General features: G+C 38.1%; 1 protein-coding gene across 4 annotated transcripts in view; it reads left to right on the top strand.

Moving 5' to 3' along the window:
- The window catches only part of Tdrd5 (tudor domain containing 5), a 54,752-nt gene that overhangs the window by 1,423 nt on the left and 38,526 nt on the right, over positions 1-14,803 (top strand). For all 4 annotated transcript variants that reach the window (XM_090340332.1, XM_090340330.1, XM_090340334.1 and 1 more), the window contains exons 3-6: positions 1,221-1,625; positions 3,043-3,233; positions 12,310-12,393; positions 14,508-14,564. In XM_090340332.1, coding sequence (XP_090196458.1) covers positions 1,221-1,625; positions 3,043-3,233; positions 12,310-12,393; positions 14,508-14,564 — 737 coding nt within the window. The remainder of the gene's footprint in view (positions 1-1,220; positions 1,626-3,042; positions 3,234-12,309; positions 12,394-14,507; positions 14,565-14,803) is intronic.

Here is a 14,803-nt window from a genome sequence, read left to right as displayed (position 1 = left end):
TTGACTCCAGGGCTTTGTGCATGCTAGGCAAATACTCTACCACTAGGTCACGCTCCTGGCCTGACTTTTTTCTTATTTTTTTATTTTATTTGGTCATAGGGCTTGAACGCTGGGCCTGGGCACTATCCCTGAGCTCTTCAGCTCAAGGCTGCTGCCCTTCCCCTTGAGCCACAACCCCACTTCTGGTTTTCTAGTGATTAATTGGAGATAAGACTCTCATGTTCTTTAGTACCTGGGCTGGCTTTGAACCGTGATCCTCAGGATCTCAGCTTCCTGAGTAGCTAGGATTACAGGCATGAGCCACTGTGCCTGGCTCTGGCTTTTTTTTTTTTGTAATTAATAGAAGGATACAGTTATATTCGCCAGATAGAAGGTGTATTATGGCCGTGAGTTTGGCTTAGTGGTTAAAGTGCTTGCCTAGCATGCACGAAGACCCAGGTTCAACTCCTCGGTACCACATACATAGAAAAAAGCCGGAAGTGGTGCTTAGGCTCAAGTGGTAGAGCTCTAGCCTTGAGAAAGTCCAAGGACAGTGCTCCGGCCCTGAGCTCAAGCCCAGGACTGGCAAAAAAAAAAAAAAAAAAAAAAAAAGGTGTATTACTTCACACACATTGATACCCTTTCTCATGTTTTTGTCCCCATTTCTTTCCCCCTCCTCCCTCCCCTAATCTTGTTTTCCTTCCTTCCTTTTCCTATTTCAAAGAACCAAATAATCATATATACACTATACCAGATAACAGTGTAAGATACTGTAACAATATGAGAATAACCAAGGGACAAGAAAAGAGATGAGAAATAACATAGTACATTTTTTTTTACAATAAGAGTCTTCTGGACTTTACATGCTCTGACTGGCTTCAAACTTGAGATCCTCAAGTCACAGCTTCCTGAGTAGCTAGGATTACAGGTGTGAGCCACCAGCACCTGGCAAGTACTCGAGAAACTTACACATAAATCATCACAGAGAAATTTTTTGTTCATCTGAAGAGTTTCAAATCTTTCAGGAGCCAGTAATGATGATACAATGGATTTCATCTTAGAGGGTTTAGCATGCTGTTGTCCAAAAGCAAGAAATGATGGAACAAGGATTTCATGTGTATTATGCTACTTAGATAAAAAGCTTCTTGGGGAGTTCAAACTTTCTATATAACTTCAGATACCCAGAATAAACTGAGGGTGTAGTTCACCTAGATATGCTTTATCTGTTCTCATCTCCTTAGCCATTCCAGATGAATCCACAAAAGGAATAGCAAATCTAGTTGCAAAACAGAGGAGCAGCAATAAGGTTCGAAACGCCATACAAAAGGGAAGAGCCAGTGCTTGCTCCGGGCCTGCCTCTCGTCGAATGCCTTACCGAGGGCGGGTGCCCCCCATTCTCCCAGCTGTTGTGAAGAGTGAGTTGAAAGACCTCTTGGCATTGTCTCCAGTTCTCCTTTCTGATTTTGAAAAGGCATTTGTCAAGCGATTTGGACGGTCATTTCAGTATGTGCAGTATGGATTCCTCTCTATGTTTGAAGTCTTGAATGCAGCTTCAGATATCATTTCTGTTGAGCAGACCAGAGCAGGTTCTTTATTGATGCTAAAGAAGAATGTATCTGAGGAAAAACATAGAGGATGGCCAGCAGGTAAGCATATTCGCAGTAATAATTGTATTTTGGAGAAGAACATGTAGAAACAATCAGGGCACATAGAGATGTGCCACAATCAGGGGCTAAACTCCTTGAATTTGTGAAAGTTAAAAGCTTTCAGTGCCCCTTGCAAACTGCAAGAATCTGCAGGTTTCCCTATCTCAAAAATAGAGATGATACTTGCCGATTGGAGATGAGGTCTGCAAAGCGGTCTGTAAAGAGCTTGTAACAAGTAGTCACTATAAAGACTCGAGACTAATGCTAATGCAATCTTTCATACATTATAGACCCTGATACAGAATTTAACAATGAGCAGAAGATGACTGTAAATCTGGCAACTAAAATTAATGATTTTTCTTTTTTTCCAAAGTCTCTAGATTCCTCCAGGTGCTGTAGGTTTCCAAAACAGTGTTTACATTGGCCAGCTAGAAGTTTGGTGATAGAACACAGTCACGGAAAACCCTGGAGGCTACTAGTGTTTTAGGTGTAGCTTTCTCAGTATCAATTTTTTTTTTTGCCAGGTCTGGGGCCTGAACTCAGGGCCTAAGCACTATTCTTGGACTTTGGTCAAGGCTAGAGCTCTACCACATGAGCCACAGCACCACTTTCAGCTTTTGTTCTATGTATGTGGTATTGAGGAATCGAACCTAGGTCTTCATGCATACTAGGCAAGCACTCTACAACTAGGTCAAACTCTCAGCCCAGTATCAATATTCTTAACATGCTCAAACTTAAGACTAAGTCATGCTATTACACTTTGCAGAGGTTGAGTTGACTGAAACAGTTTTTGTGGGGGAGTGGGGAAGGGTAATTCTTTTCTAGTGACTGGGTTCTTCCTGTTCCTAATATCTTGGAAATAGTTGGGTTATGTGGTAAACTTGATCTTGAGGTAAAGGTAGCTAGATCATGGTGAATTCTAGGAATATGTTTTTCAAACTGAACAAGATATCCTCATCCAGTAGTGGCACTTCCTTCCCACAGATATTGAAGAAACAAACCTACACTGTAGAATGATCATCTTTCCTTTGTAGATTCTCCTCTTCCTCCCTCTCCCATACTATGAAATTGTCATCCAGTTTGAGAAGCACAATTCTAAGACTCTCCTTAGTTGGATTTTGTGGTTTTTCTAAATTAAAGCTTTTAGATTTTTACCTGCTCAGTCATACCTCTTTGTAACTACTTCTAGGTAATTTAAAATGGAGTTTTAGAAGTGCCAGTCTTTTTTTTTGTAACATAGTTAGGATTTCTTGGTTTTCTTCTGTGGATGAGTAACTACTCACATGTGTGTTTTTTATTTATTTTTATAAAAATATAACCTACCAAAAAAATATATAACCTACCTTTCTCCAACCTTCTCAGTGAAAATAAGCAATTACTTAATATTGACAGTTTTTTATTCTGTTATTTACAAAAGGAAAAAATTTTAGCCAGCCATTTAGAATGAAACAGCAGGGGTCATATTCCACAGGCTGCCCAGTTGCAAAGGCACCCTTTTCACAGCCCACTTCAAACATGGAATCACCAAAGCAAATACTGACCCCAGAGAAGACTTTGTTCAATGCAATGGAAACTTCGAGGCTGAACCACAATGAAAAATTAAACCAGGTAAGGTTCCCCAGTTTAGGGATAGCAACAAACCAAAAATGTTTGTTGGTTTTTTTGTTTTTGTTTTGTTTTGTTTTGCCAGTCCTGGAGGGTTGAGCTTGGGGCTTGAGCACTGGTCCTTGGATTTTTTCAAGGCCAGAGTTCACTTGAGCCACAGCACCACTTCCAGCTTTTTCTATGTATTGTGGTACCGATGACCCAAACCTGGGTCTTTGTGCATGTTAGGCAGTAGCATTCTACAACTAGGCCAAACTCCTGGCACCCAAAAATAATGTTTTTAAGTCCAGTTGTGTTACCACCTAAATCTGATGGAGAAGGTAATCTTTAAAAAAATTAAACTATTTGTTTTTAGATTTGAGAGCTGACACTGCTCTGGTTTCTGTTGTTTTTGATAAATGATTCCCAAATGTGTGTCTAGTTCTAGCTTCCACCAAAGTGATAGAAGTATATTTGCAGCTTCCTTACGAGTATCTTCACTTGAATGGCTTACCCTGAGTACCATAATCCTAGTGTTTTGCTGTGGCTATAATGCTGAAGGATGTAATAAAAACTAGCATGGCACAGTGACTTATGCCTATGTTCCTGCTTACTTGGGAGGCAGTGATCAGGGGGATTGTGCTTCAAAACCAGCTTGAGAAAAAAAAATTAAGACTTTATTTTAATATGGCTTATACGTATAATCCCATTTACACAGGAGACCTAAATTGGAGAACTGCAATCCAAAGCCAGTCCCAGACTAGAAAATAACAAATCATAAAAGAGCTGGACATACAACTCAAGTGGAAGAGCACCTGCCTGTTTCAGGTGTAGCTCACAATAATAGCAGTACTCAAATACAAGGCCCCAAATTAGCATGAATGCTTATGCAGAACTCAGAATAAGCTTGGAGGAATCAAAGAAAAGACTTTTTGCTGCTGTTGTTGGGCTTGAACTCTGGGCCTGAGCTCTTCAGCTCAAGGCTATTGCCCTACCTTGGAGCCTCAGCGCCACTTCCATTTTCTAGTGGTTAATTGGAGATAAGAGTCGCACTGTCTTTAGTGCCTGGGCTGGCTTTGAACCATGGTCCTCAGAGCTCAGCCACCTAAATAGCTAAGATTATAGGTGTGAGCCACCATGCCTGGCTAAATTCAAGACTTTAAGGTGCCTTATTTTTGTAACTTTAAAAAGCTAACTATAGGTCCAGCATCAGTAGCTCATGCCTGTAATACTAGCTACTCAAGAGGCTGAGAGCCCAGGCAGGAAGTCTATGAGACTCTGATCTATAGTTAAACCAGAAAAGCCACAAGTAGAACTGTGGCTCAGAGTAATAGAGCACTAACCTTTAGTGCAAAAGAACAAAGACATCACACACACACAAGTTAACTCTGGTAACACAGCTTGGGCATAGTATACAATTTGAGTTTTGACAAATATAGTCATGCAGCCATTATCCTTGAGGGTTCATATAAAGCCACATTGTTACCTATCTATACTTTTGATTTTCAAAAAATACATATAAATGGAATCAAACAGTAACCTTTTATACCTGGCTTCTTTAGCCTCGCAGGATGATTTGAGGGTGAGCCTTCAACCCTTGGCAATGTAGGCACAGATGTGCTTCCCCAGCTTGGGGTGGGCAATGTAGGTTAGTCACTGGAACTTGCCCGTGGCCTGCTCAGGGAGCTTGTGCTTATTGCTCACTACTTAGGGTTTCACCAGCCTTGGCCTGCATACTCATGGCCCTGGCATTGTTGGCTTGCATCTTCTTAAGTTCTTCCTGTTGTGCTTTTTAGCAAAATACATGTTCCTCAGGAACTTGGGGTCCACCCCCTTCAGAGACTCATATCTTTGTGATCTGGGTTTCTTGATGTCATTTCTGTGCCATTTCCGGGACTGGTTGTGCATAGTGTGGTTCCTGGACTTGGCCAAGTCTGAGCCAACAACCCGCAGGAGCCGATGCAATGCTTTAATTTTAATAAAGTAATTCTTTCATATGGCTCTCAGTCTACCTAATCTTTGATTAATCCAAAGTCACAATCTTCTCCCTTGTAATTCCAGAATTGTAAGTTTTTAATTTTTTTTTATAAATTGCTTTGTTGTGTTTTCATAGTTTGAAATTCTTTGTTTTGACCATATTCAGTATTCTTCATTTTCTTGGAAGATTCTAATTTTTAAATTTTCAGATCTGTTGTGCATTTCAACTTAATGTTTGTATAAGATATTGGGGTATATAGCTGACTATTATAGCTCTGTTGTTGAAACACTTTGGCATTTTTATCCTACCTGGCATTTTTATCCTACCTGTTGATTTCATGTGTGCAGTTCCTCTTTGGACCTTTCCTCTGGCTCACATATCAACATGTCTGCCCTTTTGCCAGTACCAAATGGTCTGGATTACTATAACATTGTAATATCTAGATATTAGACAGCTGAGTCCCACAACTTTTTCATAGTTGATTTGACTACTCTAGGATTTGTGTGTCCACATTTTAAATTAAGTTCTTTTAAAATAGTCCTGCTGTGACTTTGGTTAGAATGAAGATAAGCTAGGCATGGTAGCATACTACGGAGGTAGAGATGGGATCATGAATTTAAGGTCATCCTCAGCTACAAGGCAAGTATGAAGAGGATGGTATGGGCTGTGTAATGAAAAAAAATTGCACTGGATCTATCCACTGGATGTATCCACATGTTCTGGGGAAAGTGATACCATTACATTAGAGTCAACAGATTCAAGAGCATGGCACATCATTTACTTACGTCTTTAAATTATCTCAGCAGTATTTGCAGTGCAAAGGTTTGAATATATATGATTAAACTTCTGTCTTTCATCTTTGCGGGACAAATTGTACTTTGTTGTCATGGTGTAGCCTTATTTATACATTGCTTTCAATTTGCTAAATTTTTTTAAGAATCTTTGTGTCTGTATTCATAAAGTATATCATTCTGTAGTTTTCTTATGGTATCTTTATTGGTTTTAGAATGGTAATACAGATGAGATGGGAAGTTCTTTTTAGATCTTTATTCTGTAAGAGTTTATATGGCATTAGTTCCTCTTAAAATATTTCAAACTTCATTGGTGAGGCAAACTTGATCCAGAGTTTTTTCTGTGGAAACATTTAAAACTGTGTATCTAGTTTCATGAACGTGGTGTTACACTCCTGTTCTTCCTCTTCCCCCACCTCCCAATGAATTTTGATACTTTGTCTTTTCAAGGAGATTATCAAATTAATTGAAACAGTTCCTTGTCATTCAGTTTTTAAGGCCAGTGATGATACTCTCCTTGTTTTTCATCCCTTACTCCCTTTCTCTCACCTGTCTTTCCAAAGATTTATCTTTGTCTTTATCAAAGATTTTTTTGCCAGTCCTGGGGCTTGAACTCAGGGCCTGAGCACTGCCCTTAGGCTTTCTCTACCACTTGAGTCTCAGCACCACTTATGCTAGGCAAACACTCTACCTCTAGGACAAACTCCCAGCCCAGATTTATCTATTTTTATATTTCTCAAAGAACTAGTTTGTTATTTTTTGCTTTTTCTTTTATTCTTTCTGTTTATTTTGGATTAATGTCCTCTCAAGGTAGAAGTTTGTTTTCATCCTTTTCTAATGTAAACATTTAAACAGGTAGACTTTTTCCTCTTAATTTTAAGATAAAACATTTTATAATAACAGTGTATAAGCTCTTGGGAACAGGCCAAACAGCAAATGGGAAACTGTACTACATCAAAAATGGATGCTAACAAATATGTAGTGTATATTGAAACAGGCTGCCTAAAACCTCAGTAACTGTATTTCTAGTGAGGGGCTGCTTCCTCCTTCCCAAGTGGAAGTCTTTTCACTATACATTTATATGACAAATGTGTAAAAGATTGTTTCCTAAAAATAATTTAATTGCTATATTTTAAAATGTTTTTTACTCTTCAAATGGTTTTACAAGGGTATTACAATTTAACATGTCCATTATGAGCATTTTGCATCTTGATCAGAATCATCACTTCCACCATCCTCTCCTTCTCACTCTGCCACTCACTACCCCTTCCCTTCCTAGTCACATTAAGCTTCCCACTTCCTTGTTCACAAATGTATGTTGAGAATTACGTTTATATTTGTCAATATTCCTTTTCCCACTCCCACTTATTCTCCTACTAGTAATAATGTTTTAGCTTTTTTTTTTTTGTCTGGACCTAGGGCTTAAACTCAGGGCCTGGGTGTTGTCTCTGAGCTGCTTTTTGCTCAGGCTAGTGCTCTATCACTTGAGCCACTGCACTACGTCCAGCTTTTTTTTTTTTTTTTTTTTTAACCAGTCGTAGGCCTGAGCCCTGTCCTTGGACTTTCTCAAGGCTAGAGCTCTACCACTTGAGCCTCAGCACCACTTCCAGATTTTTTCTATATATGTGATACCGAGGAATCGAACCCAGGTGTTCATGCATGCTAGGCAAGCATTCTACCACTAAGCCATATTTCCAGCCTTGTTTTAGCTTCTTTATTTCCCTTTATTCTGTTAACTGTCTAATAATTATTCACTGGATCTAACCATGGCATTTTACTCCTGTATTTACTGTATTTAATCAGCTTGGTCACATAGTATGTGCATATGAATTTTGGGTTTCTTGCTTCCTGTATCTTTTTTTTTTGGCCATTCCTGGAGCTTGAATGCAGGACCTGGGCATTGTCCTTGGGCTTTCTCAAGGCTAGCACTCTACCACTTGAGCCACAGAACTACTTCTAGCTTTTCCTGCATACGTGGTACCAAGGAATTGAACCCAGGGCTTCGTGCATGCTAGGCAAGCACTCTTCCGGTTACCAGTAGGCCAAACTCCTGCCCTTGGTTTCTTTTATAAGAGCCCTGATGACCTAATCACTTCCCAAGATGACAGGACTTTTACATACAGATTTAAGAGAGGGTCATCAACATTAGGACCACAGCAAGTATCTGGAAGATTCCTAGAAAATACTGAATTGCTTTGAAACATTGCCACAATATATTTCTTTGCCAGTTGTGACCTATTAAAAGTGTATTGCACATAGCCAAAATGTCTATGGAATATTCTATTACTTACTGTTTTTAGCCTCATGTACCTTCTTTCTCAGATATTTTCTTCATGTTTCTAAATTATACAGATTTCTGGTTTTAAAAAGCCCCCTTTTTTTAAAGGTAGGCTTGATGGCTCATGCCTGTAATCCTAGCTACTTAGGAGGTTGAGATCTGAGGATCAAGGTTCAAAGCCAGCCCGGGCACAAAAGGACCTGAGACTCTTATCTTCAGTTAACCACTAGAAAATGGGAAGTGGGGCTTGGCTCAAGGGTATGGTGGTAGCCTTGAGCTGAAGAGCTTAGGGTCAGTGCTCATAACCCACAAAAAAAAAAAAAAAAACAAACACTTTTTTAGTTATGGGGACTTGAACTTAGAGCCTGGGCACTGTCCCTCCTAAGCTCTTTTGCTCAAGGCTAGCATTCTACCACTTTGAGTCACAGAACCACTTCCAAATAAAACCCTTTACTTATAAAAACTGATACAATTAAGAAAGGTTAAATTTTGAAAATACAAAATCAAAAATTTTGATTACATACCTAGAAAAATTGATTTTGAAGAAATGAAAACCCTTGGCTTACTCCTGTAATCTTAGCTATTGTTGTAAAATGCTAGAACCCCTCTCTATATTACCTTAGTAAGTCAGGTAATGACTACATTTCTTTTTTGGACAATGCAGCCCTTCCTTTGTTTTCCCCATTTCCCCTCCTGTTCCTGTACACAATTCATTTTCCATGTAGTGTTTAGTGACTAGTACCTTTCTTCCTTCCCTTTTTGCACTCTTTTTTTGCCCCCCTAAAAAATAAAATTGGAAAGCACCACCACCACCACCACCAGCAACAAAAACATCATCTGTGCAATTTCCTGGAATTTGTTTTGATAAATAGCTTTTGTATGTTCAGAGGAGTTACACATTTGGGTTCCTCCCTTTTAGGGTATCCTCTGGTAGTCTGATGTGAATGCCTAGAGTCCTGAAAAGGTCATCAATAACATTTAAATTTTCTTAGCAACTTTAAAGTAGAAATACTGTTATTTACTGTAGTCGCTATTGATACAAAATAGTTCTCTTCAGCTCCACCTGGCTAATTCAAATTATTCATCCTTTGGCTACTCACTCCAGCCGCATGTGACCATCATTTGATCTCTACTTCTGTGAGTTTGATGTTTTTACACTTCACATAAAATGAGATCAAATGGACCTTGTAATTGTGGCAATTACAATGAAAAAAATCCAAGTTGACGTTTATGTGGTTGTCCTTGTCCATCTCTTCACACTAGACTGTTTGATCCAGGCAGGGAACTGTACCTAGTTTATTTATCCCTGTATACCCAGCACTCATTGCAGTAAGAAGCACATAGAGTATGCTCTGAACTTACCAAAGGATTATTAAAGAAGTATTTTACTACTAGTAAGTATTTGAGGTTGAATTTCAGAGTTTTATGTGATTTTTAAAAGTCATATAAAATATAGGTATTGATATATTTTGTCAGGACTGAGGCTTTAAACTCAGGGTTTCGTGCCTATTAAACTGGCTCTTTACTGTAGAGCCATGCCTTCAGTTCTCATGTATTCAAATTTCTTCTTTGGTTCTATAGGCTCCTATTCTGAATATATCATTTTCTTTGCTACTTTATATCTTTATTTTCCACTTTATTATTCTGTCTCATTAACCCAATTGATTGTCCATCCTTTGGTTAATCTGTAGGCATCTAAGAATGAAAGCATTGTTGAAATCAGGGTTTCCTTTTCATCATTTTGCTCATGTTAGTCATTGATGACCTCACAATCTTTGTTCCAGAGTTACAACTTCTTCCCTCTATAATGACAGATGTCTCAACTTTTTTTTTTTCGGGGCAGGTGTCTCAACTTTACAAATCTTCCCACCCACTTAATCTTTTAGCAAATGCTGTAAGGGTGAGCACTGCCATGCTGGAGAAGCAGGATGGGGTCATACTGAATGCACATCTTGTACTGGGTGCTGGGATTGGCACTCCATGCCTTACCTCATTTAGTTTTCATACCCCTCTATGAAAGACTTAGAAGCTGAGACTTAGAAGCTAGCCTATTCTTTTGAGAGGTCAAGGGAAGAGACTAATAAAAGTTTAGAGCTGGGCACCTGTAATCCTAACTACTCAGGAAAGTCCCTGAGATTCTTCAGTTAATCATAAGAAAATGGAAAGTGGTGCTACGGCTCTAAGTGGTGGAGCACTAACCTTGAATGAAAAAGAAGCTCAGGGACAACATGAAGGCCCTGAATTCAAGCCCCATGTCTAACAAAAAAAAAAGTTCAGACAGAAAAAAAATTACAGTGATCATGTCTCTGTGATAAGATTTCAATTAACTTGTGATTTTATTTTACTTTTAAAGAGTTCAGTTTAGGGCCGGGAGTTGGGCCTAGTGGTAGAGTGCTTGCCTAGCATACACTAAAACCCGGGTTTGATTCCTCGGTACCACATACATAGAAAAAGCCAGAAATGATGCTGTGGCTCAAGTGGTAGAGCACTGGCCTTGAGGAAATCCCAAGGATAGTGCTCAGGCCCTGAGTTCAATCCCCAGAACTGGGGGAAAAAAAGAAAAACAAAAGTTCAATTGAAAGTTACAACTTTAATGACTCGAGTGCACATGGTTCTTTGGTCTCACTCCACTTCAGTGTACCACTGCTGAGGCTCTCGCTTGACATGACAGCATCGATATGCCCCCTGCTACCCATCACTGTCACCTGTCCTTCCTGCTTGGGTTTTTTTTTATTGTATGTTAATTGTTAATTCCATTTATATGAAATGGTAGAAAAGGAAAAACAGGTATAAATAGATGATTCACTGGTTTCCCAGAGAAAAAAATTGGCTAGCTACAAAAAAAGAAAAAAAAACACACTGAAAAACCTTAGTGGAATGATGGACATCCTCCACAGCTCATTTGTGTTGATGCTTAATTACAGAGCCGCTTACGTAAGACAGCCTGCTGAGTTGTACGTGGTAAATGAGTGCATTACCATGCTTTTTTTTGTTTGTTTGAACTCAGGGCCTTGTGTTAGATAAGTGCTGTGCCACTTGAACCATGCTCCTATAGTCCCAAGATCTTGATTAGGAATGTTTTTTTTGTATATAACTACCAAGCATTAGGGAGTCATAAGTGTTTAATTAAAAATCTGAATAGTGGGGCTGAAAGCACGACCTACTAGTAGAGTGCTTGCCTAGTGTGCACGAAGACCTGGATTCGATTCCTCAGTACCACATCCATAGAAAAAAGCCAGAAGTGGCGCTGTGGCTCAGGTGGTAGAGCTCTAGCCTTGAAAAAGCCCACATACAATGCCCAGTCCCTGAGTTCAAGCCCCAGGACTGGCAAAAAAAATCTGAATGGTACTCACACCTGTAATCCTAGCTACTCAGGAGATGCTCTCTGAGGACCAAGGTTCAAAGCCTGTACAGGCAGGAGTGTCCCTGAGAGTGTACATCTTCAATAAAATAGCAAAAAAATTAAAAAAAAAGAGAACTGTGGCTCAAGTGCTAGCCTTGAGCAAAAGAAGCTCAGGGACAGAGCGTAGGCCCTAAGTTCAGGCCCCAAGACTGGGACACACATGTCCGTGCACATGAACACACACATACGTTTGTAAGTAGAAAATTCGTTTTAGGTAGAAGTATGGATTAATTGAAGGATTCTAGACTATGTTATAGACAATGTTACCATAGAAAATTCCATGCACCTATTTTATGTGGTATGAACTATGACATTGTCATCTCTTTTTTTCTTTTTTTTTTCTTCTGCCAGTCCTGGGGCTTGAACTCAGGGCCTGTGTCAAGGCTAACGTTATCTACCACTTGAGTAACAGCACAACTTCTGACTTTTTCTGTGTATATTGTACTAAGAAATTGAACTCAGGGCCTCATGCATGCTAGGCAAGCACTCTACCATTAAGCCACATTCCCAGCCCTACAGTGTCATTTCTTAAGACCAGTATTCTATCCATTTAACTAAAATACATTTCATTTTAGATATATTTTTAGACTGTTTAGATTTATCTTTCACTCTTGGATGGTGGAGGATGTGATCTGGCATTTTCTTCACAGTTGGAGAATACATTCAAATCAGTTATTGCACAAATTGGACCCGGAGGGACTATCAATCCAGAGCTAAAACATAAGATAAAATTTGTAAGTATTTTCTGTTTGAGTTTAATTTGCCTGAAAGTATTTATTAATTGCCTGAAAATATTTATATAATGTATTGCAAATGAAGTAACTTCTTTTAAAAATTATAAAAATTATTTTATAATATTTCAAATAGTGTATAATTCATTAGATTTATATGTCATATTTCATTTTATAAGATCTGTGATTGAGTTTAGATTGTTTCTGTACTTCACTATCTAAAAAGTGCTGCAGTTAATGTCTTTGAACCCTTTTGTAGTACTGATTACCAATCAAAAAGGCTTTGGGTGTTTTATTTTGATAAAAAAAAATACTGCTATATTGCCATCTAAAAGATTTGAACAAACTTACAGTTCCACTGACAGTGAAATGTCTCACCATCCAGTCATGTTTTAATTTCTAACTTTTGATTTTTTCACATTAAGTATCTCCATATTTGCTTGTTAGTCACATATTTTACAATGTGAGTTCCCTATTTAGGCATTTGGCCTTGTTGTCTTGCTGCATAATGCTCTTTGGCTATTCGGTGTTGGGTAAAGGGTATGTACATTTATGGTTTTGGTAGTACTATTCTATTTTTTTGATTGGCCATGAGTCTTTGAACTCTGGGCCTGGGTTTTGGTAGGACTATTCTGATGTAATCAAGATGTCATTACAACTCTTACTGCCTTATATCATCCCACTTCTGCTGCCAGGTCTTGCTGTGTGTGAGAAACAAAGCTCTGGTGTATGAAGGTTCTCCTGGTTACTGTTACAATCATTCTGACTTTCTATGTTATAAAAATATAGGCATTAAGTATTCCTGAGTAAAGGATTGGTTCAACTAGGGAATGTCATGTGGCTAAGAAAGTTTATATATGTCTCTATTAGATTACATGTGGGGGTATCTCTCTTACAGATGGTTGAACTGAATTGACTCTTGAACTAAAAATTGGTTTTATAGAATACCTTATTTAGTGTTGTCTTTTCATAAAAGTCATGGGAAAAGTAAGTATATGTGCATTCTGCAAGGATGCTGTCTGATGTGCAGTACAGGCTGTCTCTAAGGTTTTGAAATGTTTTATCTTTTCCCTAAAGCCTGAATTAGAGTTTTGTATAAACAAAAGCTTTTATTGAGCAATTTTAGGGACTTGTTCTAAAAAATATCATTAAATATACAAATATACAAATGAAGACATTCCTTGCAATATTATGCTGAATCAAAGAAATAAATTTAAGCCAGGCACAGTAGCTCATGCCTCTTATCCTAGCTACTCAGAAGGCTGAGATCTGAGGGTCAAGGTTCAAAGCCAGTCCGGGCACTAAAGTCGGTGAGACTCTTCAATTGACCTCTAGAAAACGGGAAGTGGATCTTAGCTCAGGGTTAGGGCAGTAGCCTTGAGCTGAGGAGCTCAGTGACAACATCCAGGCCAAGTTCAAGACCCTCAATTCACCAAAAAAAAAAAAAAGTTAACGAATGTTTTGAAGAGTTTATAGCTGTTAAAATGTTTATCTGTAATTATGGATTAACCTTATTTCTATATTAAATGTAGATATTCCTAGCCACTATTTTCTATATATGCATACTTAAAATATTGTATTTTTGACTTAAATATATGAAAATTTGCATGATGTCCATTGCATTTCTTTTCTACTAATTTAAAATGCTTGAAATTGTGCCATAGAATATTAACTATTATATGAATTAGAGATAAATCTGTAGCTCTTTCTGGGAACTGTAGCAATATTACAATATTCCTTAATGATTTCTTGACTCTGGGAATTGTGGAAATCACTATTGTTATTAAAAAGTTTTATAAGACTGATTTAAATTTTTGTGTGCCAGTACTGGGGTTTAGCAGGGCCTCATGCTTCGGCTTCGCTTATTTGCTCAAGGCCATACTCTTATCACTTCAACCGCATCTCACACACACACACACACACACACATACATATATGTAAATATATATATATACAAACTATTATATATAGACTAGTAACACATACAGTTTTTACTATTCACTATTTTTAATTCACTAATGTGGATAAATAAATTTTTGCTATTAAGTTTATGCTTTTCAAAAGCATTTGTCTCAGCATTCCTGTTGTATATACTTATTTTGTTTTCTATTTATTAGGTTGTGGCTAAATTTCCAGAGGGTTTGTTTATTTCTAAACTGCTTGGAGAGTTTGAGGTAAATGTTTTCTTTTTAACAACCCTGGATTTTAAAATATTTTTATTATTATTAAGGTGTTGTACAGAGGGATAATTCAGGTAATGTATACAATTCCCTTTTGGACCCTGTTACCCTTCCCTTCTCTTTCAATTTTCTGGCTTCTTATTCTTTTTTTTCGTATATTTTTATTGTAATTAATAGAAGGGTTACATGATATTTGCCAGATAGATGGTGCATTAATTCCCATACATTGATAC

The sequence above is a fragment of the Megascapheus bottae genome, chromosome 10 (genome assembly GCF_031878675.1).
Source record: "Megascapheus bottae isolate mThoBot1 chromosome 10, mThoBot2.hap1, whole genome shotgun sequence".
Lineage (NCBI taxonomy): Eukaryota > Metazoa > Chordata > Mammalia > Rodentia > Geomyidae > Megascapheus > Megascapheus bottae.
The sequence above is the reverse complement of the archived record's forward strand: the minus strand, read 5'-3'. Positions and strand labels throughout refer to the sequence as shown.